The following is a 23,330-nucleotide window of genomic DNA, read 5'->3' as shown; positions in this document are numbered from 1 at the left end:
AGCAAAATATCTATTTAACTTGCAAGTCAACGCTCAGATTGCAGCAAAAGGAAATGAAAAAATAAACAAACTTTATTGCTGTAACTAAAGCAGTGGGTCCATTAGCCCCAACTACAGCTGCAGCTTGATTTCACAAAATCCTTTGGTAAAAACTGAGGATACAATTCTGATATTCAAAAAAATGACAATTGCAAACTATTTCACACCATAATAAGAATGCATATATATAAATAATTTTTTTTCCTAATTGAATTACTCTGTAAAAAAATCACCAATTGCTTTGGGCTAAACTCTCCATTAATTCCAGAGTTTGAGGAAATGTCACCTGCTAACAGACTCCTCATGCCCTTGGCACTGCAGTGGAGAAAAGGTTTAGTTGGTACAGGACTGCATAGTACAAAACATTACAAAATCAGAAACAAATGCCCTTTAAAAACCAAAAAAGTACAGTCCCATTTATAGCAGGAGGTATTATTTGTAATAAAATGGTTCTACGAAACCATCAGCTGCATGATCAGTCACAACCCTTTCTCCTCCCTCAAAGCCACAAACATGATATACACTTTGGAAACAAATATTATGACACTGCATGACCACATGCAAAATTCAAGATACCTTTCACAAACCCAAAAGAATTGTTGAAAACCGTAAAAGATACAGGGAAGTGCAGTAATGATGCACTGTGAAGAACCACCGAAAAGCATTCCTCAACCTCAAATCATCTAATCATGGAGGTTGCAAAGGATCTCTTGAGAGAAACAAGTCCAAGCCCTGTGCCCAAGCAAGGTCATCTCTACCTGGTTACTCAGAAATGTGTTTTCTTTTGACTGTCTGCATAGAGGTAGAATTTACAACCTCTCTGGGTAACTTGCTCTAGTGTTTGATCACCCTCACAGTAAAAAAAAAAGTGGGTTTTGGGGGAATTTCCTGATTTTTAATTCATGCCCATTACCTCTTGTCCTTTTGGTGGGCACAACTGAAAATAACCTGAATCCTTTTCCATTCATCAAATATTTATAAACATCACTAAGTTCCCCAGTGAGTCTTGTCTTCCAGACTTAACAGTCCAAGCTGTTTCAGCCTCCCTTGTATGCAGGATGCTGCAGTCCTTTAAGCATCTTTGTGGCCCTGCACCAGAGCTGCTCAAGCAAATCCGTATTTTTCTTCTACTGGGGAGCCCTGAGCTGGACCCAGCACTCCAGATGTGGTCTCAGCAGTGCTGAGTAGAGGGGAAGGATCATCTCCCTTGACCTGACTGCAACACTTTTCCTAATTACAGCCCAGGATGCTGCTATCCTTTGCCATGAGCGTGCACTCCAGCACAGGACCAATGGAAGACATAATGTAAGGCAGATAAATCAGGAGACAAATCACGAATGGTTTGGATAATACTAAGGACAAATTCTTCACTATCTCTTCTAATGCAAAAACCTGCCAGGTGTGACATGACAGGTTAAAAAGGACCAAGCAGATGGTTCTCTCACAGTGTGTGGCTAGCCTGAGCAACTCATTCCTGCACGTAGCGGGGATCCTGGAAGTTTTTACGGGTTCAGAGTTGGAGGCTTATATTGCTGAATTCAGAAACGTTTGAGCTGCCAATTGCAGGAGACTAAACGAGTATTTTGGGAATCACCACTAGATCAGAAGACAGCACACACCAGAGACACTTAGCTGCTGTCAAGGGTAAAATACTGATCTTGACAAACCTTTTTTACTGATCCCAGATAGCTTTGGAAGGAAAGCATGCTAGGCATGAGTGCATCAGCTGTTTTTTTCTGAGTCCATGCCAATCCAATGGGCCTGCATAGGAATGCAGGTTTCAGCTCAGGCAACTCCAACTCCATGGGAAACGCCCAGTGAAAGAACTACATTTCTCCTTTGCAGGAGCTGGGATCCTATAGAAAGCTGTGTAGACTTGTACATACTCCTCCAATTCCGGGAATTCACTAGTCATGTACTTCAAGGTGAAGAATATTACTGCTGCCAGTGAATGGAAATAGCACTCACAGAGTACCTGAACCAAGTGGATTTTACCTGCCAATCCCAATTTCCCTAGAACTAGATTTTGGGTTTTGTAAGGTTCTCCTTCATTCTGAACGCATGTCAGTTAATGTGTCTTTATTTGCATGCTGTGTATGTACATGAGGAGACTGTCAACAAGGCTGCTACGTACCATGCAGCATTCATTTCTAAATTAGCCCAACAGCAAAACCAGACTCCAGATGTGCATTTCAAACAAGAAAACAGAAAAAAAACCCACTGGCCAATAATCTGGACTAAGACTCCTGGAATCTGATTAGCACGAGTTGAACTTGAAGGACCATCCATTCAGAACTGACAATGCCTAAAAATTCAGCAAGGTCTGTCCAAAGTACTCGGTTACCATCAGGCAAGAACAACCAGAATGGTTCATGTGGACTCAAGAGCTGGCGTTTCTTGTCCTTTGCATCTCACAGAAACAATACTGGCCAGACTTCCTTCACTCACACACCATGGTGCTTGTTAGTACGAGACTGTGAATTAATGAAATCTGGGAAAGCGAGTATGAAGGGACGAAAACAACTTGCTCAAAGATTTTGTAGATAAGTATCACCTTCTCTGCTCACAGTATGGCACATTGAATTCTGCTTTACTAATTACCCTAGATGTGTATTATTACATGAAAGATACCGTGTCAGTGCATTGCAGATCCTTGCAAAAAGAAAAATGTTCGGCACACTTTTTCAGTGTTCTGGGTATACTCTTCACTTGTGTGGAACACTGAGATACAACCTGCAAATTTACCCCAAGACAAAAGATATAAACAAGGGATTTGTGTATGTTTGTACAGCAGCTAGGGAAATTTAAAAAAATTTTTAAAAAATTCAGAATTTTGCCATCTACCAAAAAATGCTTTAACTTTAAAATGCCTACTAAATTATTATTTTTTATTGTATTGGAGTGTTTACCTTAAAAAATGAAACAAGAGTAATTTCTTACCAGTCTCTTTTGTTGAAGCTGTTCTCTAAGTAATCTGTCTTCTGGTAAAACATCACATAAAAGAAAATAATTGTCCTGTTCCTCTGTTAAGAGATTAGGAAGTGCGAGTAAGGAATGGGAAGTTGCAGCTGCTTTGAATATTACTGGCAGATAATTTGCTAAGACTTTGGAATACATTAAAAACGTAAGAATGTGATTTTTAACCTATAAAAGTCAGTTACTTTAATTTCGTAATTTAATGAAGCATGTTTAAATATTTGTGCATACTTATATTGGAGTATGCAGGCAAAAGTCTTGCATAGCTTTTCTCCACTACCAGCTTTATTCATTTTTATGATGGTTCATCTGGATACAGAAAACATTTAGTATTTGTATTGATTACAGATTAAAATCAGCATAAAAGAAATATGAAATCACCTTTAATTTTATCTTATCACTTGTTTCCCTAAGTAATTGTCAGTTTTCAGTAGCTATTATAACTTGGTTTATCCTCCCCTTGCTCAGATCTATCACATTAACTTTCACCATCAAGTATTTTTCCACCTGTGGATATACACAACTGTTCAGAACCATACATCGAGACTTGCCTCATTTACATTTCTACTTACAAGTTTTACACATATTTTATCTTTAGCAACCTTTTTACTATCTATGGTTATATCCAGTTGAAGAAGGCAACGAATTTTATTCAAAGGAATTAAAACTACTCAGCATGTACGAAAATACAAAAGATAATGGGTTGAGATAAGAACAATTTTCTGGAGGGGGAGGAGGGGATGAGGAGGAAAGGAGAAGGAGAGAAAGAGAGGGAAGGAGAAGGCTCATTGGTATTTCATAATTCTGCCATTCTGGTGCATGATTTGCAATTTTCAAACTGAGTGGTAGATGCTTGTAAGAGAAACAGAATTATGATTTTTGGAGTGATTTTCATGTTTTCCAGGGCTACTTTTCTTAAAATTATTTTGAATAATTAAAAAAATTACTTTCATTCATTTTTTACTCAGTTTTCACTTTCTAACCATCTCTGACGCCAGCTGAATGTACTGTTTTTTCTCTTTTAAGGTCTCCATTGAGAAATTAAAGATGCAGAAAAGCCCTAAAGTTCTTATCTGTGTTTTTCTGTCAAAGGAAAGCCAAAGCAATGCATCAGCTACTTCTGAGAAAACCACTTCCTTCACAAAGTCAACACTGTTCCTCTGATGGACTGTGCCACCATACCAATGCAGCAGAACAGTGAACTGTGGTTTCAGACCTGTGCTGGAGTCCAGAAAACTGCAGAATTGTTTGGCTTTTGTGAAGATAAGATCTGACACTCCTGGGACAGTGTTCCCTGTGGCAGGAGAAGGAAGGGGGGTTGTGGCCCTGATGTCCAAGAAGAATTAGCAGCATCAGTGCAGGTGGTGGGCAGGGTGAAGTCAGAAAAGGCACTCGCTGGGAATGTTCCTCATCATTTGCAAGGACTGTAACTAATTTTTTATGCAGTGGGTACCAACGTCTCCCCAGACATGATGTGAGCAGCTCTGCTTCAAGGCCTTGATTTGCAACAGGCCTCGGTTCACAGGGCATTTAAGCATGTACTGAGCTCATCCTCACTCAGCACAGTGCTGAAGCACGTGCTGTAATCCTTGGAAAAGGTAAGTTTAAATATGTGCTTAAGAGTTAAACATTACTTCTGTGCTTTTCTGACCTAGTGTCAGACACACTCGGCTGATCAAAGCAGCAGTATATGCCAGAAATTATCACATGATCTGCCCATCAGAGAGTAAGGAAGCAGCATACTTACCTAATGGAGCTTTTGAATTTGTTCTTATCACACTACAAAAGTCTGTGATAGGCTGTTCTGCAAACCTCCTCTTCCAGTACAAGATGTAGCTTTAAAAATAAGAGGGAGATGATCAGTGAAAAAGCAAACACCAAAAAACTTTTAATAAAAAACTGATTAGCTCCTGTTTTTTTTCATCCTCTAAATTCTTGTTTTTGTTTCTTTTTTTAACTCTTGTATTCCTTTTTTCTTCCTTCATATTAGTTTTCAATTTTATGAAATTAATTCAGTTTCACTTAAACTGGGCTTACCCATGCTGTCAAAGTGAAGAACTCAATAAGCAGATTTGCACCAAGCTTTGCATAAACACTATGACCTATTCACATCTTCAGACAGAAATGCCACTCAGATGCATCTTTACTGAAAAGATATATTACAGAGCATTCTCAAATTCCCAAAATATTGTGCTCTGTGCAAGATGCAGTCAGGAAGCTGAAACTCAGTAAAAATACCAACTTGACAAAAGTGAGGTTTTGGCAGGTCTCCTGTGGAGTTACAGTGAAAGCTGTAGCTTGGCAGAAAACTAGAAAGACAGAAAAATGAAGTCCCTGAACACCTGGGGGTGAGACAGCAGACAGAATAAGAAAAGACCTAAACACATCATGAAAGTTTAACCCGTCAACTACAGTTGTTTAAAAACATTCTGTACTATCTTTGTTGGTGTTACAGCTGCATCAACAGAACACAACTGAGATTAGATTTCCACTGAACTAGGAAGCTACTGTCTAACCAAGAACTCATCACTTCATTTATATGAAGGGAACCAAGCAACTCTTGTGCTAATTAGTCAGACTTTTTACTATAAAAAATGATCTGATATTGTTTAAGTGCTTGCTTAAATTTATACTAATGTATGATATAAATCATGTGAGAGCCGGTAAGGTAAAGGCTATTCAATGTTAGCTTCTTATTATGTGTCACCAAATTAGGAAAAGAATGATTTAAAAATCAGATATTACTATGAGAGCATTTTTAAATAGCTGTAGCTTTTAATACTTGTGCAATTGGTAAGTTTACTTGCCACAGCTATCACATCCCATAGTGGCACACACTGCCTTTACCATCTCACCTAATATATTTGAGGACTTCAACTGCAACAGCCAAGGAACCAGCACGTCTTTCTGCTAACCCTGACATGAAGAGGACTAACCTCTGGTGCAGCAGAGCAGTGAAGCCAGCACGTGTGGCTGAGGTTCATTCAGCAGCCTCATCAGAAGCCAGTAAGTGAGAGCTGAGTCTGGTTCTCCCCCTGCCTACTCCACTGTTTGCAATGCACATCGAAAGAATTGCTAAACAGAATTGCAGTTCTTCCAGACCAAGGCATCCTTGAGCTTTTAAGACATAAATGTACAAATGGAGAGATTTCAAGAGCTCATTTAATAAATGTCTGTCTCTTGCACTGAGAGAAATGAACACTGGTACAAACTCACCTGCCCGTAACTGTCACAGAAATTACAGCGAAAGGATTTCATAAGACTTAACCCAAATAATCAATGACCAGATAAAACCAATGCCTTCTGATACTTCCAGGGAGACAGAATGAGTGATCATGTTTAGTCATGAAGCAGAAGCTTATTTCCCTTATCTTTTCCCTCTGCCCTTATGCCAACTTATCTTTATTCTTCAAAGTTAAAATATAAAGAAAAAAATTTTCCATTAGCATTCGTCTTTTCTGGATTATCCACTTCTTGCAGTTCTGTCAAGAAATGTATTCCTAGGACTGGCTGTAACTCATTGCTAAGTATAAAAAGAATACTATCTTTACAGAGTTGATCCCCTTATTTTCCACACCTCAGTTCAACACTTCAGAATATACTCTCTTTTTTGCGCATAGATTATTTTACTAATACAGCAAATCAGAGAAAGCACACTTCAGAGCAACAACTCCATCATTTCACATCCTGGGGCCACTTTCTGTAAGATTTGGCTACCTTCCAATTGCATTAGCAGCAAAAAGAATCTAAATGGGCACTTTTCGAAGGGGTGATTTTAAAATACATTTCTATTAATGCAAAATAATTCCCCCAAGCACACTGAGACTGGTGGTCCATGACTGAGCAGCTCTGATTCCTTTACTTACCCAGAGATACTAGCACTATCTCCGAAGAACAGTACATTCTCCTTCTGCCTGCCTTCAGCAGAAAAGCAAACAAAAACTGCCATCCATTTTCAATTTTAAGCAATGTTAAGCTCATACATTTTATTAAGGATTTATATGTTTTATATTTCTCTTCCTAAATTATATTATTTTTTTTTTTGAGTCTTGATAGACACAAGGTCTAGTACCTAGTAACAGAAGACCTACTAGAAAACTAATTTTATTTGAGAAATTATCTGTCTAACACTTAAACACTACAGCAGAACTATCTACAGACTAGCAGGTACTGTCTAGCCTTCCTCCTGGCCCATACAATTACTGTGGAAAGCAAAATGCCAAGTAAGTGCCTTGTCTCTGAAGTTACAAGCCAGCTGGCCATGCCAGCTACTGGAGGAAGTTAAGAGAGAAAAAGCCAAATGTGACCCTGGTGACATGATCAACGACACAGCTGTAGAAGGAGTCCCAGCTGTATGTATTGCTTTATAGTACTGTAAAGCATAGTTGAGGATTAAATGTGATTTCGATGGGGGAATACTGTCCTTAAAGTAGCTCAAACAAATTGCATCCCAGAATGTGAGAGATCCTGTACTGAGCAGTTTCTGTGTACAATACACAGCTTTAGGACATTGTACATGGGTAGTAATTTACTACACAAATAAAACCCTTAATTAGGAGAACTGGTTGTTTGGAATGGCCTTTGCCAAAAAAACAGCTTTCTAGTCTGCACACAACTTGTTGATTAGTGACAGGACCTGAGAAGACCCTAGGATATACAGAAAAATGTCAAACACAGGAATTGCCGTGTGTTCTAAAACTGAGCTCCCTAGTCCCAGCAATATCTAGGCACAAGGGAGAGGGAGGGAAATAGGAAAACAACCTTACAGTCCAGCAGCAAATTGCTCATAAGAAAAGCTAACAGAAACCATCCCAAAATGTCTTTGAAAAAAGATGATCTCTACTTTTCCAAAGCTCTCAATAACACCAAGCACACATACACACTCATTTTAAATGATGTAATCCTTACCTTCTAAAATCTGCAACCAGTTTCACATCTGCTATGACGAGCTTGTGTTCAATAATCATGTGCTTCAGAAGCTGGTTTTGTTCTGCTAAGACATAGCATTCTTTGCAGAAAATACAAGGCACATAGGGGGAACTTTCCACTGCATCAACACCAGCTGGACTTTCTGGCAGAGACAGAGGCTCCAAAATACACTCGGTATCTAAAATTAATAAAAACAATAATAATAATTAATTTTGACTAAGTAAATAAATGGGCATCTCTTGGAGTACTTTTAGGTAGTACATGTAAAACCTATTTGAGTCTCAGTTTTTTTGCATGGACCACTTGAGAAGAAAGATGCTTGTAAGCAGGTTGACTGCATTGATTCCAAGAAGGACAGTGGGAGGTTAGCACAGGACTGTTCTCAGGTGTCTGTCTCAAATGAAACTCCTAGCAGACAGCAAGTCAGTCACACACAAGTGCTCTGCTTACTACTAAAGAAGTTTTATGTTGGGAAACCAAATGAAGAGCTATTCTCTTTGTGGCTCCCTGAGCCACATTGTCCAGAGTATCAGGAAGGTTTTAGACTGTATAGCACAAACTGTTTGCATGTTAATTTTCCTAATCATACTTTTATTTATTGCAGGCTACTTCTATAATTTTTGGACTGACTCTTGAAGATATGCATTTGTCTTGCCTTTTTTTCCCCATTAGCATCTAATATTCTGTTCTGGGACAAAAGACTATCCTTGATAAAGATTACTGCCACACAGATGCTTATGCCCACTGGAACACTGTCTAACCATATAGATGTTGAGGAAGGAGCAGCCATAATCCATGTGGAAAGATCAGTGGCCCATGTTTGTACCACACTGTACCAGTCAGACACAGATTCCTCAAGCGACACCACACAGAGGTGTGTCACTGCCACATGCTGTCCTGGAGTTATATGTGTGTTCCCCATTTAAACAACACTGGTCTATATTCATTAGCTCTTTTATTGGCATAAAGTAGTATAATTCATTCAGAGACACTGACCAAGAGAGAGTTCAACAGCCTAACCAAATTCCAGCTGTCCAGAAGTAAACTGTGGCGTTCATTTTCCCAATTAATCATACCTCAGTCTTGGGTCAGGGTTTACCTTGGAAGCAAATGCCAATTTCAGCAAGTATCTTGAATTTTAGCTATGTCAATTGCTCTACCCTGCCTTCTACCAAGCCTCTGAAATTACCAAAGACCTGGGAAGCCCCTATAAGCTCTGTGACAAATCTGTGCTCAGGCAGAGGAACAGGAATGGAGAGAGGAATGAGACTTTGTCCTCCACTGCACACGCTGTGCAGCAGTGTCTGTCCCAGACATGCAGTGTCCCAAAGCAGCCACAGCACAGGCAAAGGCTCCCTGATGGGGTGCTCCAGGGGACTGAGGGTGAGCTGAGACACTGGAAGGCACAGGTAAAGGGTACAAACCATAGAAACTCAGCTTTATCAGCTCTGTGTTGCTTCTGGAACAATATATATGTGCCCTGCACAACTCTTGAGGCTTCTACTCAGGACTTCTGAAAAATACAGCTTCCTGGAAAAGCACTGACTTGACTAGAGACTGATGGCTGGCTTACACTGAATTCAATTTATCCAATAAAACCAAGCAGTGTGGAAAGATGGCAGCAGACAGAGCGTGGTATTACCTGGAGCAATGCAGCTGCTGTGCACAGTCTAACACTTTTCTTCTCATGATTTTATCTACACTTCAGCCCATTTGCTTCCCCAGAAATTTCTTCATTAAACTGGCATTGCAGAAATTGTTCCATTTTGTCCTATTTCAAGAACAGCTGTGGCTACACTATGTGCTAGAGCAATCCTCATGAAAGGATGAAATCTCCCAAGCAAAATTGATGGTACCTGCAAGAGTCCAGCTTTGTCCATTCTTACAGTCAGTTCTGCTGCCTGAAGAAGCATTAAACCATGTTTACTGAGAAAACTAGAACTTAATTTCCTCTGCGATTGCTGATGCCAAGTGAACTACGAAGATACTCTATCAGCCAGTTTAACTGTACCCAGTAAGCAGCCACACTGCTTTTTTCTTAATTTTTGGTATAGGTCTCTTGCAATGGCCTATTTAAACCTGGAGAAATCCAAATAGGTAAGTGCCTCTCTGCCTCAAGAAATCAACTTTCAACAGATAGGTGTGTACAGCAGGAATCGGCAGGAAACTTAGACAAGGAGCTGAGTTATTTTGTAAGGGTGTTTGTGAATAGCAACTGCTTGGGCTAGAAAAACAGAACCACTAAGTCTTTAACTGTAGTCATGAGGTGCTGAAAGGAATGAACTAGGGTGAAGACTTTTTTTGCTGCCCAAACAGAGTAGCTAGTACTAAAAGAGAATAACTTTAGGCTACCGGAGCAGCTTGGCAAATGCAGAAGCTTATGCAATTTCTTTCGAAGGCACTTAAAAGAAGAGGCGAAGGAAAAAGGAATCCATGTAAATGTCTTTTTACTCATCTGCTACAAAAAACACTGAACAAGAGAACAAATGCACAGAGCTGAACAAATGCACAGCCCTTAGCGTAGCACTTACTGGACTAATGTAGTGCAAACCTCAAAACAGTACAAATAAATCTAAGCATAATATTGAAATCTCTGAAAAGCAGCTAATTTTGTTTCTATATTTGGAGCACAGTGGCTACAGGTACTGAATAAAAGCTGTTAACTATAGCACAGCTCAGGGCTACCAGGGAAATAAAAACTCTAAGATGCATTCTCAGACTCCAAGACTCCTACATGCAGATACACTTGAAAATAAGGGAAAAGCAGCAAGCTTTACTCTTAGAATCTAGTGCAACAAGAATAACTTCACAGATTACACACCTCTCTAGAGCATGTGCCCTGGCTGACAAGGGTGAGAAGCAATTATCTAGGAATGGTATAAAAATAGGACAAACAGTAATCACAGAAATAAAACAGTCTTCCCGAAGGCTACATGAGCCCCTCAGTTAGGGAGCCTTTATTTTTTTTCTCTCCCTTGACTTATTCCTGCCCTATTTGAAATTGTGGGCCTTTCAACACCTACAAAAACTTGCATCAACTTTCCATGTCTTTGTAATGGTCCATTATTCCTTGATGTTCTGATTTAACTTGAGGCTAGTTCTACTCTACCCTTCATGTAAGAGGCAGCTCGAAAATGTCCAAGAGTGGAAGAAAATAAATTTCTAAATCAGCACAGGTTTTTTCTTTTTCAATCTCTCCTCTATTTACTTTTTATTTCTGGTATTTACCTTGCTGTTAGGATTGCTGAATTAACCATGGAATTCTCTTCAGTGATTCAAAGTCCTTTAAGTTGTGAATCAGATGTTAATGCACAAGACGGTGGTCATGTTCTTTGTGTGTTCACTCCTGTGTGTTACTCTGAATTTGTTAGCATTGAATAGCACTTCTTTTTGTACAATTTGCCCAAATAACAAGAGATTTCCTGCAATGCCTCAGCTGGCCCTCCTGTTCACCACTTAGAGAAAAAAAAGAGCTGCCTGTAATAGAAATTATATGGCTTTATTTTATTTTAAGAATTGTTATAATATAGACTATAGTTAATCTTCACAGCTAGTGAAGCAACAAGATGAAAATGGATTAGTTTTCCTTACTGGAACATTTTTGCTTTTTGAATACAATTATTCTAAGATCCAAACCAATGTTCGTTTGCACAATTAAGTAAATGTTACACCCACACAGTTGTAACACAGAACACAGCAGAACAGGCAAAGTACTCCACCTGCACAATCACACATGCAATTATTACAGAGCAATATGCCATGAAATTTTACAGCCAATACAACGGGTATTATTATCAGAAAGAAAAGGAAGGAAAGATTCAGCACTTGAATGGGAGTTTTGAAAGGCAAAGTCCCCAGAGATGGTTTAGCCAGTGCAACTACTTGCTGACACTGAGAAGCACAGGATGTCTCATTATCCTGTCTTTCTCCACCTTATCCCACCACTCCTAACCATCTGCCCCTGTCCTTCTGCTTGTGCTGCTTCTCAGGCTTGCCAAATCCTTAGATGAGTCAATCCAACTCTTTACCATTAAGAACCATTCCCTCCTTTCTTTTTGTTCAAGAATGTTGAAAATGCTCACACAAGAGTCCACCAAGGGCAAGAGCAAACTAGGGAGTGCACGGTGAGAAGCAGTAAGGTGAAACAGAACCTTCCTCTCAGCTTCCTTCTCTCTTCCTAGCTTTACAGCCTCAGCTGTCTCATACAATTTTAGCATAAGCCTGCCACAGTGTGCAAGGTTTCTTCAAAGGCATTACACACAAAGGAAAAGAAGCCACTAAGATTTTATTGCTGCTTCCTAACAAGGACATTCAGCACTGGCTTCAGTTTCCAGAATCCACTGTTGACAGCATGGGCACACCTAACACACTAAATGCACACGAAATGCAGTGTGGAGCTCTTGTGCTCAATTCTACTTGGTTGCACATCTGAACTATCTGCTCTGGCTAGCTCTGGGGACAAACTGAACACTGCTGCATAAATTACATTAACTAGGAAGTGGAGCTACGTGGGTTCAGATAAATGAAGTAACTTCACTGTCAGAACTCTTCACTCTCACAGCTTGGCCCTGGTGCCACCTGCAGCCATGCCTCAAGTGGCAGAGCTCAGGGAGCAGCCAACTCCTCCAGAAGGCAACAGCAAGCTGAGGGAGGAACTCCATAAACTGGTCTGCAGGGAATGCTGAGGACAGGGGCACTCACATCGTTTTTTTTGAAGCTTTGCCACTAGATAAAAAGGAATGAGAGTCGTAAGACCAGAGAAAAAGCAGGGAAGTCCAACAACAAGGGTTTTAAACTAGGGAAGAAGAAATGGAACTATTTTTAAACAGATTAATTGATTTATTATTAAATGAATAATACTTTGAAAATTAAAGGCATTGTAAAGTCTGAGAAATGAAGTGATGAAAATGGAATTAATACAAATTTGCTTAAGATATGAGTTTCCTGTCATTTTTTGAAGTCTATGGCACAGCAACGAGGCCTTAGGCTGAGGACTTTACTATGTAAATATCCCACTGTTGGTAACACAAGGATAATGAAACAAAATAAGAACATCTGCTGGAATGTTAAGTGTCTTTCTAATTAAATTCAATAGTTGAATGGATCAATTCATTACCAACAAATCTGGTTTATTATCTCATTAATACAGCTGGTTAATATTATAAGGAGATTAGCACAAGAATTTGAAATGATCCTAAAACAAAAATGAACACAAAAAAGACATATTGGTGAATACAGGCGCCCAAATAATAAGCAAAAGACAGGTCTTTAAACGTGCAAATAACAAAGGGAAGAAAGAATGACAGGAAAAGAAGACACCTAGCAAACCTGGCACTCCACACTAGCAGCCCACCAGATGCCAAATGGAAAACACAAAGGCTGAGCACCCTCCCCCAAGTTCTCACTGATTACATGGCAAAACCATTTAGGTGCCAAAATGACCAAACCCCTATGGAGAGTACATTGGGGAACCAACCTGTATTCCTATAGGTAATTCTGCACAAAAGAGTGCTGCATTTAAAATTCTTTAGTAAATGAGCAGTTTTAAAGCTTTGTCTTGGAATCAATTATTTTTGAAATGATGGAAGAGTATTGAGAAGGATAGTCTTGACACTCAGAATACATAGATGACAGCTTCCCCGTTTTGCAGCCTTGGCACTGCAGCAGCTATTTGTTGGCACAGCAGCATTCCCTAATTTGTGGTCATATTCTTGGAAGCAATTTTGTACTGATTACAGAATTTTTCCTTTGTTTTCCAGAGTACAAAAGATGGATGACTAATGACTTGCCAAATAAACAGTATTCAAAGCCAAAACTCAGAATAATGAAAATAAAACACCCTGTCATGGTCCTCACCAGTACTACATGCAAATATGTTTCCTGGTGAAAGAAGAATCAATGTACATAATCATCTCCTATCTCAATATATTAAAGCCCTCAAGTACTTCTATTAAGTTAAATTAAGTCTGAGTTCATGAGGAATTATTTAGCTATTACTTCTGCTTGTTAACACACAATGAATGATATTTAGTTAAAATGTCCATGTGCTCTAGGGAATAGGGGACAACACATCCTGTAGCTTCCCCCAAGATCAATCAGCCTCAACCCTGCCTGTTTTTTCATTGAATGCAAATGAGCACTTCAAAAGAACACTTAATCCTACAGCTAAAGCTTGTCAGTTTTACAGAAACTGGGTGTATTCTGTAGCATTTGCTGTCTAGGAATATGAGAATTTTATTCCAGTTAAATGACAGCTTTAAGAAAAGCTGTAAGTTACCAAATCCTAATAACTCAGAACAGAGTTTCTATAGAGCAGGTGTCTGCTGGGAGCTGGAACTAACAGAAATACAACTGTGCTTAATAGCCATATTTAACAGGGCTGCTCTGTCGGGGAGCTTAGGATGTTGCAGTTTCATTAGCATTAACAAGTGTTGCTATGGGTACCGCAGCACAGGCATCAGAACACACTGAATAGGACTGGGAAAGTGATTAATAAAAACGTGAAGTGTTGGAATTTTAATAAAACAAAGCCAATGTGCTTGCCAATAAGATCATGTTTAAATAATAGACTACATTATTGCCCAGTTCAGCAGCAGATACATGCCACTGCTTGTTGTCTTTCTGTGGGAGGCCAAACCCCCACATCTGTAAAGACCAGAGCAAATCTACTGTTCTCTCACAGAGGGACACACATGCCCACACACACACTAATGAAAGTGACCTAATAAGTATTCATAACAATATTTAAGTGCTGATGTTAATATGCAATTTATAAATATTTAACTCACTACAGCAGGTTCTATTGCAAGCTCAGAGCTGTATAATGCCTCGTTCCTGGGTAAATGACACAGACTTACATTAGTCTAACTGAATTCAAGGTTTGATATTTTGGTCAAAGGTATGAAATTATTTCTCTACTTCAGAATTATATACTGAATAATTTTATTATACTTTTTAGAGCTTCTCTGATTTCTTAGGACTATTGTTAAGCAAAATTTCTGTTTACCTTGTTTAGTGTGATCACATGAATTGGTAGACATGGAGAGCTGAGAACAATATTATGTGCTAAAATAAGGGATTAGAAGCAATGATTAAATCCTAGACTGTTATCTGGAAAGACTAACAAAGTAATTATGTAGCCTGAATCTCAGAATGTTGAGTTACAAAGAAGAGGAAGAAAATATCCAATTGAAGAATTTGAAATGGAAGGACAAAAGTGACCATCCAGGTTCTTCTTTTGTACTTATCATCCAAATTTATCTAAAACTTTGCAGCTTATTTCTGTTAAATTTGCTATTTAGTACAAAGGCATAATAATGAAAGTACAAAGACATCACAATAAAGCATAAACAATGCTGTTTAAATTTAAGGTATAAAGATTTAATTTCTGCTATTTTCATATGAAAACTCCTGGGGGGAAAACCTGGAAAAAAGCATGTCTTACTTTGCATTCACTGTGTCTGTGACCTTAGCTCTCCCAGAAAGGAGGAGTCTTAACAATGTGTTTAATATGGATAGTAATACTTAATTGCTACAATTTATCTTTGCAGTGCCTTTAACAAATACTGTACTGAGCCCAGTAACTTCTATGCCAGCATTGCTATGTAAAGCAGGTTAATTACTTTACTCACTATTTTTTATCATTATCATTTAGTAGTGATCACTAATGCCTTATTACCAGGATCTTCCTTTTCTTGTCACATGTTCTTTTCCTCTAACAGGATTCAATTTCCAAGCACGTTTATCCTTTTGATGTTAAAAGAATTGCCTCATGGCCTTTTTAAACAATTGCTTTACACTCTGTAACTAAAGGAAAGGCTGTGTGATTTGCCTTAAAAACATAAAGCCTGCTTTAGCAGTTTCTGTAAGACACCCCTACATCATTATGATGGGAATTTCTACCATGCTCCTAACTAAGATGTTTGCCTTGCAGGGTTTACAACTTTTCCACTGGTAGACTTTCCTTGAAAAAAGGCAACTATGTGAAAAAAAACACTACAAATAGTGTGAAACTTTTCTTTTAAATAGCACTGTAACTTTTTCAGACTCATATAACTCAAAATGCATCCTGAGAGGTCTTGTTTCCGGCATCCTTGTGTGTGTGGGTGTCATACTGACAGAACAGGCTGAAATCTCTCTCAGATATTCTGATTGAGCTTCCTGACACACAGAGAGCCTTCAAGGCTGAATTAAGTGAATTTTGTACTTAATGAAGAATCCGTATGAGGAAGAGGTCCTGTGATGTTAGAATCTCTGTGGTCTATTGCTGCTTTCTCAGTGAACTGGAGCATTTCCAGATGGAGAGTAGCAAAATAAGTTGTTTCTACTTTTAGAATCAAACCTCCATAAACTGGTATTCAAACTGGAAAAAAACAGTGGCTCAAAAGGCAAGTTCATTATAGTGTGCAGTGATATGAATCAACATAGTTCAGCCTAATTGATACCATGATCCAGGAAAACAAAGCTTTGACTGTACTTAAAATAATCCACTATTTATACTCTTTACACATACATTTTTGAAAACTATTTTGAGAGGAAAGTATTTTTAAGTCAGGGCTCAAATAATTATGTCTTACAGATCTCAGGGATATCTCACAGAAGACTATATAAAATTTGTATGGGTGTATTCTGACTTTGTACCAGAGTTTGAAATAAATATTTTTGTGATACTGTCCTCTGTGCATTCATTAAACATATAACACAGATCTTAACTTCCTAAATATGATATATGCTTACTAACTGATACTGCTAATATAGCTCTTGGACATGGATGATACAATAATTGAAATTAACTTCATCAAGAAACAGAACTAGAATGTTTGAATTGTTTATATTTTTCAGGCAACATTTTGCTAACTGTATAAATACATGCAGGCTCCTGAACATTAAATCAGTACAGTAATAACAAAGACTGCATGTTTTCATTCTATATAAGACAAAATCAAATTAAAACCTCCAGCAGGATGTTTTTTTTCCCCATACTGGTCTTTAGAGTAAAAGCTTTACCTCATTTATTCATGCATTATGGAGCCATAATAAAATTCAGTGCTGGCACACTGGTCAAGACAAATGCTAGCAAAATGCTCCTCTGACAGCAGTAGCACTTAGAACTGCACACATTTGTTTCATGACCATTGCTGTTTTTATATTGTGAGCCTTGTGCACTTCCACCATGGAACTCACAGACCTACCCTGGGGCACGTGCCACGAGCTTGGCATGAGGTTGTGGATGGGAGGGTGCTGTGCCAAGCTTCCCCATGCTGCCCACCAGCCCTGTGTCTCCTCTTGCATCTCAGCACAGCTCTGACCCACACTGGAGCCCTGCAGCCCCCAGTCACTCTGCAGCTGCTTTGTGCATTGGCTGGGTTCAGACATCAGTTTCAGAGCACGTGAACAGGATTCGTTTGGAGTCCGGGTATATGAAAAATACATCCCAACCCTCAACAGAAATGCCTGGGCTTAAACCAAGAGGCTGTTCTGTGTGTGAGCACTCACTTCAGTACTTCAAAGCAGAAATGCCAAGCCATGCAATACAGTTGCAGGGACTGTGGCACCTTTATCTACTGTGGCTTATTACTTGTTCAGGTGAACAGAGTCACAACATACCACAAAGTATCATGAGGCTGAAACAGACGGCATGCCATATAGAGCTTCTATACCAGAGGGATAAAGAGAAGGTGTTTAACCTGCTACAACCACACAGGGTAAGTAGCTACTCCTTGGCTACAGAGTCTCTGAAGATAAAGGCGAGGTAGACATCTCAATGAGCAAGAATCATACAGAAACAGCTGGTCACTGCCTGTGAGTCATAAAAATTAGAGATAAATACACAAAATGAAAAAAAAAAAATAAAAGAAAAAAAAGACCAGCTGGAAGACATGGTCTAGTGAAAACAAGAGGTAAAATATCATAAGGAAAGTTTCAAGAAACAGTTGAAATGTATTACAAGTAACAGACGTGTGGACCACTGAAGCTACTGACAAAACACCTACTACAATTTCTAACTAAAAGGTCTGCTATAGCTGAGTATTAGGACAGAATGGCAAAGAAGCAGTGATCATGGAAACACCTCTTGGAAAATCAGGTGCTGGGTTCAATGATCAGACTATTGCAGCCATATCATTTCCTATGGAAACATTAAAAGGTAACATGTACTGCTATGGTTTGGGTTGGAAGGAACCTAAAAGAGCACCTTGTTCCAACCTGTCCCCAGCTATAGGCAGGCATGCCACAGTACAATTTCAGTCTTGTTATGTGGTTTTAGTGGTACTAATACATTATTTAATACAACAATTATCAGGTCATTGAACACTAGTCTTTTCCCATTGAAGTGACAGCAATTAAGTACTGCAGACAACAACGCTGCAAAGAACCCACACTTTTACAAACACATTTTCCTGATTTCAGTGAGACACTGGTCAGGATGATGTCCCAGCTCTTCAGAGGCACAGACCTGCTTTAAAGTTGTAAAGCAAAACTCACCACATTTTTTTCCTCCAGCTTCTTGAATGTCATGTTCTTTCCTGCATTGTGTGAGGCTTTTATTGATGCAATATTTAAAGCTACTTTAAAAAGCCCACAGAAAGACATTCAAATGCTTTCAGGCTTTTCTCCCAGTTTCAGCCCGCTGGGAGTTTGTGGATGAAAATGTGAAGCAAAAACCTCAGAGTGAGACTGGGAAAAACTGCAGTTTTAGGATATAAATGGTCACACAGAATTTCAGTGTTCTAGCAGAGGTTTCAAGACAGGGCATGGTGGAAGGAAACACATGGGGCTAGGAAAGGCTATGAAGGCTGTTTGGATAGACAAATTTAACTTATACTGAAGTTAAAATACTTAACACTTGAAATTTCACTATACTTGAGGTTTTTTTCTTCTTTTCCTACTGTTTGTATACCCAACCATATGCTAGTTTAAACCCTACATCTCTTCATCAAGAAAGCTGGCCAAAGTCTCAAAGGGTGAACTCTAAGACCTGTTATATGACAGGCCCATCCTGTGGCAGTCATCATTGCTGACAAGAATCTACAACTTTGGTGCTCTTCCAGAAAACCAGTACTCCCCAGTAAAAATAAAGCAGTGAACAAGGTGTTTCAACAGGCACAACAAATTATCCTGACATCTGTTTTACACTCAGAAAATTCAAAACACTTGAAGTACCTCTCTAGCCTACACCTCTACACGCATCTATTATTTGTTCAAATGATGAGAAAGCTTTTTTGGGCAAGAATCAGATAATACAGAAACAGTTTAAAGGTCTTCATGAGTCTTAGGACTGATGAAACACCACTCAGTCTTGCTCCAGGTGACAGAAAGACTGAGTAGAGGTTTCAAAGAACTTGAAGGCTTTAATAACAAACAAGTTACCATGTTGAAGCGTGTACCTGCTCACCGGGCAGTCTGAAGCAGCTCACTTCTAAACGTGCTCTGGTCAGAGTATAGAGGAGCTGATACTAGGTAGCTTGTTCAAGTATCAAAGCCTTTACTAGCTATAAACAGGCAAGAATTGGCTTAGACTACTGGAATGAAATACAAAGATAAAGGCCATCCATCAATTGCTTTCAAGCTATAAAAGTTTTCTGAATTCAGAGGAAACTAAATAGCAAGTCTTTATTGGGTATTTTTGGCGAATACAACATATCCTATGCCTTGTGCTAACAGAAATTATATGTTCATGCTGAGGTGTGGGGATGCCCCTTGTCTTCAAATAAAATACACTGTACATTTGCAATACAATTATTTGTAAAATTGTGGCAGGAATCCTCAGGGGCACTTCAGATCTCTATTACCAGCCAATACAATCCATCACTTATTTTATTAAGCCATTATGAGCTGTTTAATGAAATATTTAGTTTCCCTCGTATATACTCCCATTGTCAGTTATTTAAAAAATGTGATGTGAAGGCTTAAAGCACTAAAATATTACAGCTACAGTTACATGAAAGGATTCTGCCTTGTTCATTTTCAAACAGAGAAGGACATAAAAGGTGATTTTACAACAATAATGTAGCAATTTCCAGTCTTCCAAAGATCCACTTGGTTATCAGGTAAATGTTTAAAATTACTTTGAAATTGGATTTTTAATTAAAAATCACAAAAAAGGCTCTTAAAACATTTTTCAATAATACTGCTTTAGGAGATCCATTCTGGTAATCATATTAAAATAGTGTTGCACTTCCAGAATTAATTAGTGAACCTGTCCTCCAGATGTAATTGCAAATTGTTCAGTTCACAATGATAAATCTGCATTCTTTACAGAGCTTATAATGCCTACTAGTAAAAGGAATCTCTTCTCCTTCTGTCCAAAATCTGTAGTATGGTAGAAGCCTCAGGTCTTGAAATCCTCTACTGCACACAAAGATTTAACCTGAGAGACAGATCACCGGTGGTATTCTGGATGCTTGAAAGTGCCCTGTGGGAAAATATACGAGGATGCAACCATATGCGTGATCATGGGGAACTGGTGGAGGTTTTTAAGGAAGGGTACTGAGAGGATATCAACCTCTAAACCCATGAAACAGAAATGGGCAGATACACATGGGCTGCTCATCAGGCTAAGGTCTGAGGATCTCTCGTGAATGAAGAGATGAGAAGAGGCAGCTGTGTGCTTCGGGCAACGGCTGCTCTGTCACCTTGCTGGAGCTTTCACCCACGGACACGAGCAGCCAGCAGCTGCCCATTCACCACCATGCATGCTGTGGATATTTTAGAGAGGAAGGAGGCAAAGCACTCAGTCTCATCTGAATAGGACTGGTAGTATAAGGAAGCAGGGGCTGGGAAGGCATCTAGTCCGACAATTATTAGGTTGAGTACTATTCACTATAAAAGAAACAACAAATAACAAGGAAAGCAGTAGATTACACATAAATATTAATAACCAGGTAAAAACAGAGACTGTAAGTTGGCTCTGCCAATATAGGAACTAATGGCATTAAAGGAACTACTCCCACAGGGTCAAGATGAACTTTTGTCACTGATACGAAAGGGGAATCATATGTGATTATCATATGTACTGTGGTATTTCAGAAGGGGATAGTGGGATTTTGTATACTTTATGAGGAATTTAGCAGAAGAGACAGAGAAAGGGAAGGGGTAGGGGCCCAGCACCAGGCAATGGAGATGGGGAGTGAAGAAAAGAATAAAAAGGGCAAGTTGTATTTGAGCAATGGGTAAGCTTCTCTGACCAAACCCTGCACCTGATCACCTCTTTTCCTTGTCCTTACTAAATCCTTAACTATTGCTTTGTGTAATTCACCCTCTGTTCTGTGTGTGATATTGCTGCAAAATGTAAGTGCCAGCAACTGCAGAAGATGCTGCAGCTCTCAAGGTGTGCAGGTCCAGGAACCAGCAACTGGAGGGACCACAGAGTATCTATGTGTAATTTGGTAGCAGTGTGCAAACTGCAGTAGCCAGTGAGTAGAAGACCTGTGTCTGGGAAGATGCAAGGTGTCAGTCAGAGGATATGCAAGGAGCCCAGGGTCTAGCTGTGGGCACAGTGGGTGCCTGGAGACAAAGTCCAGCCAACAAACTAGGACATCATTCTAATATTTGAGGAATCCTTGACTGTGAGGTACATGTGAGACAAAGGCCAACGTGTGTATCTATTTTGACAGCTACCACCAAGCTGCTAGCAAAAAGGAGGAAACTTCCACACTAAGGGGGCCCCAAGCACAGAATTCAGGGAGGTTTACAGGATATGGTAATATTCAAGGGATCCATGAATGCATCTTCTGTCCTTCTGAATCAGTGAAGGTGCCTACAGTGTTTTTTCACTGGTAAACTTCAGTCCTGATCAGTCTTTGCCCCGCCAAATGGGACTCAAAAGTACCACCCTCCTTTACCCTCCACATGTTGAGAACTGGCTTAAAGGCAGCACACAGCCACATATATTGCTGCCATTGCCATTTCCCTCACTGCCTGGTTCTCCCAGGGAAAGGAAATCAAAAAGGGAGTAAGAGGTTTCCCTTTCTTTCCCACTGCTGGGGAATCCCTTTAATCAGTCCTTCAGCAGGGCTACCCTGATGCACGCATGAGCGTGGCCTAAGGTGTCCCACATCACTCTACCCTCTAATGCAGCTTGGAGTAGCAAATGTGAAGGACTACATCACAACAATGCAATTGATAGGAGTTACTGATAACCTGGGGACATAATTTAAGAAATCCTTGTCCATTGCCCACCCTTCTTGTCTGAGCCAGTAGCTGGGTAAGCAGCCCAAGGTCCAGAAATAGACTTAAACAGACTTACAAATCCATAGTGATACACAAAGCGGTTTGTGAACATGGGAGTGCTTGCAAATCTAAAGAGGAACGCATCGCTTAATCTGTATAGAGAAATCTTTAGGGTCTGAGTGTACCTGGGACAGCCTTTCAGTGACTAGGAAAGAGAAAACCCTGCATTCCAGAGTCCATTGAGCAGCTCTAATAGAGACCTTAACAGTACTGAAGAGTAGAGCAAAAGAAGTAATGTCTGTGCTATCAGGAACAAACCAGCTTTCACTGGAGAATCCTCTAGGTAGAACAAAAAAAAAAGTAGATATGTGCAAGACCAGTCAAACTTTTGTTTTCCACAGTAAACTGAATATTCCTAAAAGTTCTAAGTAATTGTGCTCTAAACAAATAATTTTGAAAAGGCTGATTGAGCTATTGGGCACTCTTGCCTTTGTCCAAGGGAAGACTATTAATGCTGAAGTCAGTCATGAGAGGAAGCAGTTGCAAGGCCAGAGCAAAATTTTATGATTCCCAGCCAGCACGCTGGCAGACCTGTCTTATGGTGAGATGAAGCACCTGGATGGACATGGAAGTCTATAGGCTGACATAAAATTTAATTTAGCCTGACACCTATTATTTTGATTTTCAACAGCCATTTTCACATATTTCATTACCTAGAGGCCCAAATGATCTGACAGGGGATGCAAAGTGAGTTTGGGAGCAAAGACAAAGTCCCCTAGTGACTTCAGTGAGTGTTTGTGCTCAGTAAAAGGAAAACAGCATAGGCTTCTGAAATTCCATTTTCCTCAAAAAATTCCCTTTTTTTTCTTTGAACTGTGACAATGTCTTCACAAGAGTTATCTGGAAAAAAACAGGGTAACCTAATCATTTCTAGTAGAGCACAGATCTATGTATACACAGAAAAGTTGTGCAGACTCAGACACATGTTCTTTCCAATAGTTAAAACAGCACAGCTTTGCCTCCAGGCGCAACTACACCAGTGTGCAAATGCTCTAAGAGGGTCTGGCTTTTCATGTATGAGATCCATGCCAACATACTGCAACACAGAAGTAAAGCAAGAGTACAGCTTTAACTATAGAATAAATCAATATTACTTTTATGAATAGAATAAGGGCACATACTAGAAAAACAACACAAATGTCACTTAAAAGACCACT

General features: G+C 39.4%; 1 protein-coding gene across 1 annotated transcript in view; it reads right to left on the bottom strand.

The window, feature by feature from the left end:
- Nucleotides 1–23,330, bottom strand: part of ZNF277 (zinc finger protein 277) — a 42,313-nt gene that overhangs the window by 17,925 nt on the left and 1,058 nt on the right. The window contains exons 2-4 of the mRNA XM_033057673.1: nt 7,924–8,122; nt 4,763–4,851; nt 2,980–3,062 (exon numbers count right to left, since the gene is read on the bottom strand). Coding sequence (XP_032913564.1) covers nt 2,980–3,062; nt 4,763–4,851; nt 7,924–8,122 — 371 coding nt within the window. The remainder of the gene's footprint in view (nt 1–2,979; nt 3,063–4,762; nt 4,852–7,923; nt 8,123–23,330) is intronic.

Source organism: Catharus ustulatus, chromosome 4 (genome assembly GCF_009819885.2).
Source record: "Catharus ustulatus isolate bCatUst1 chromosome 4, bCatUst1.pri.v2, whole genome shotgun sequence".
Lineage (NCBI taxonomy): Eukaryota > Metazoa > Chordata > Aves > Passeriformes > Turdidae > Catharus > Catharus ustulatus.
This window is presented reverse-complemented; position numbering and strand designations above follow the sequence as displayed.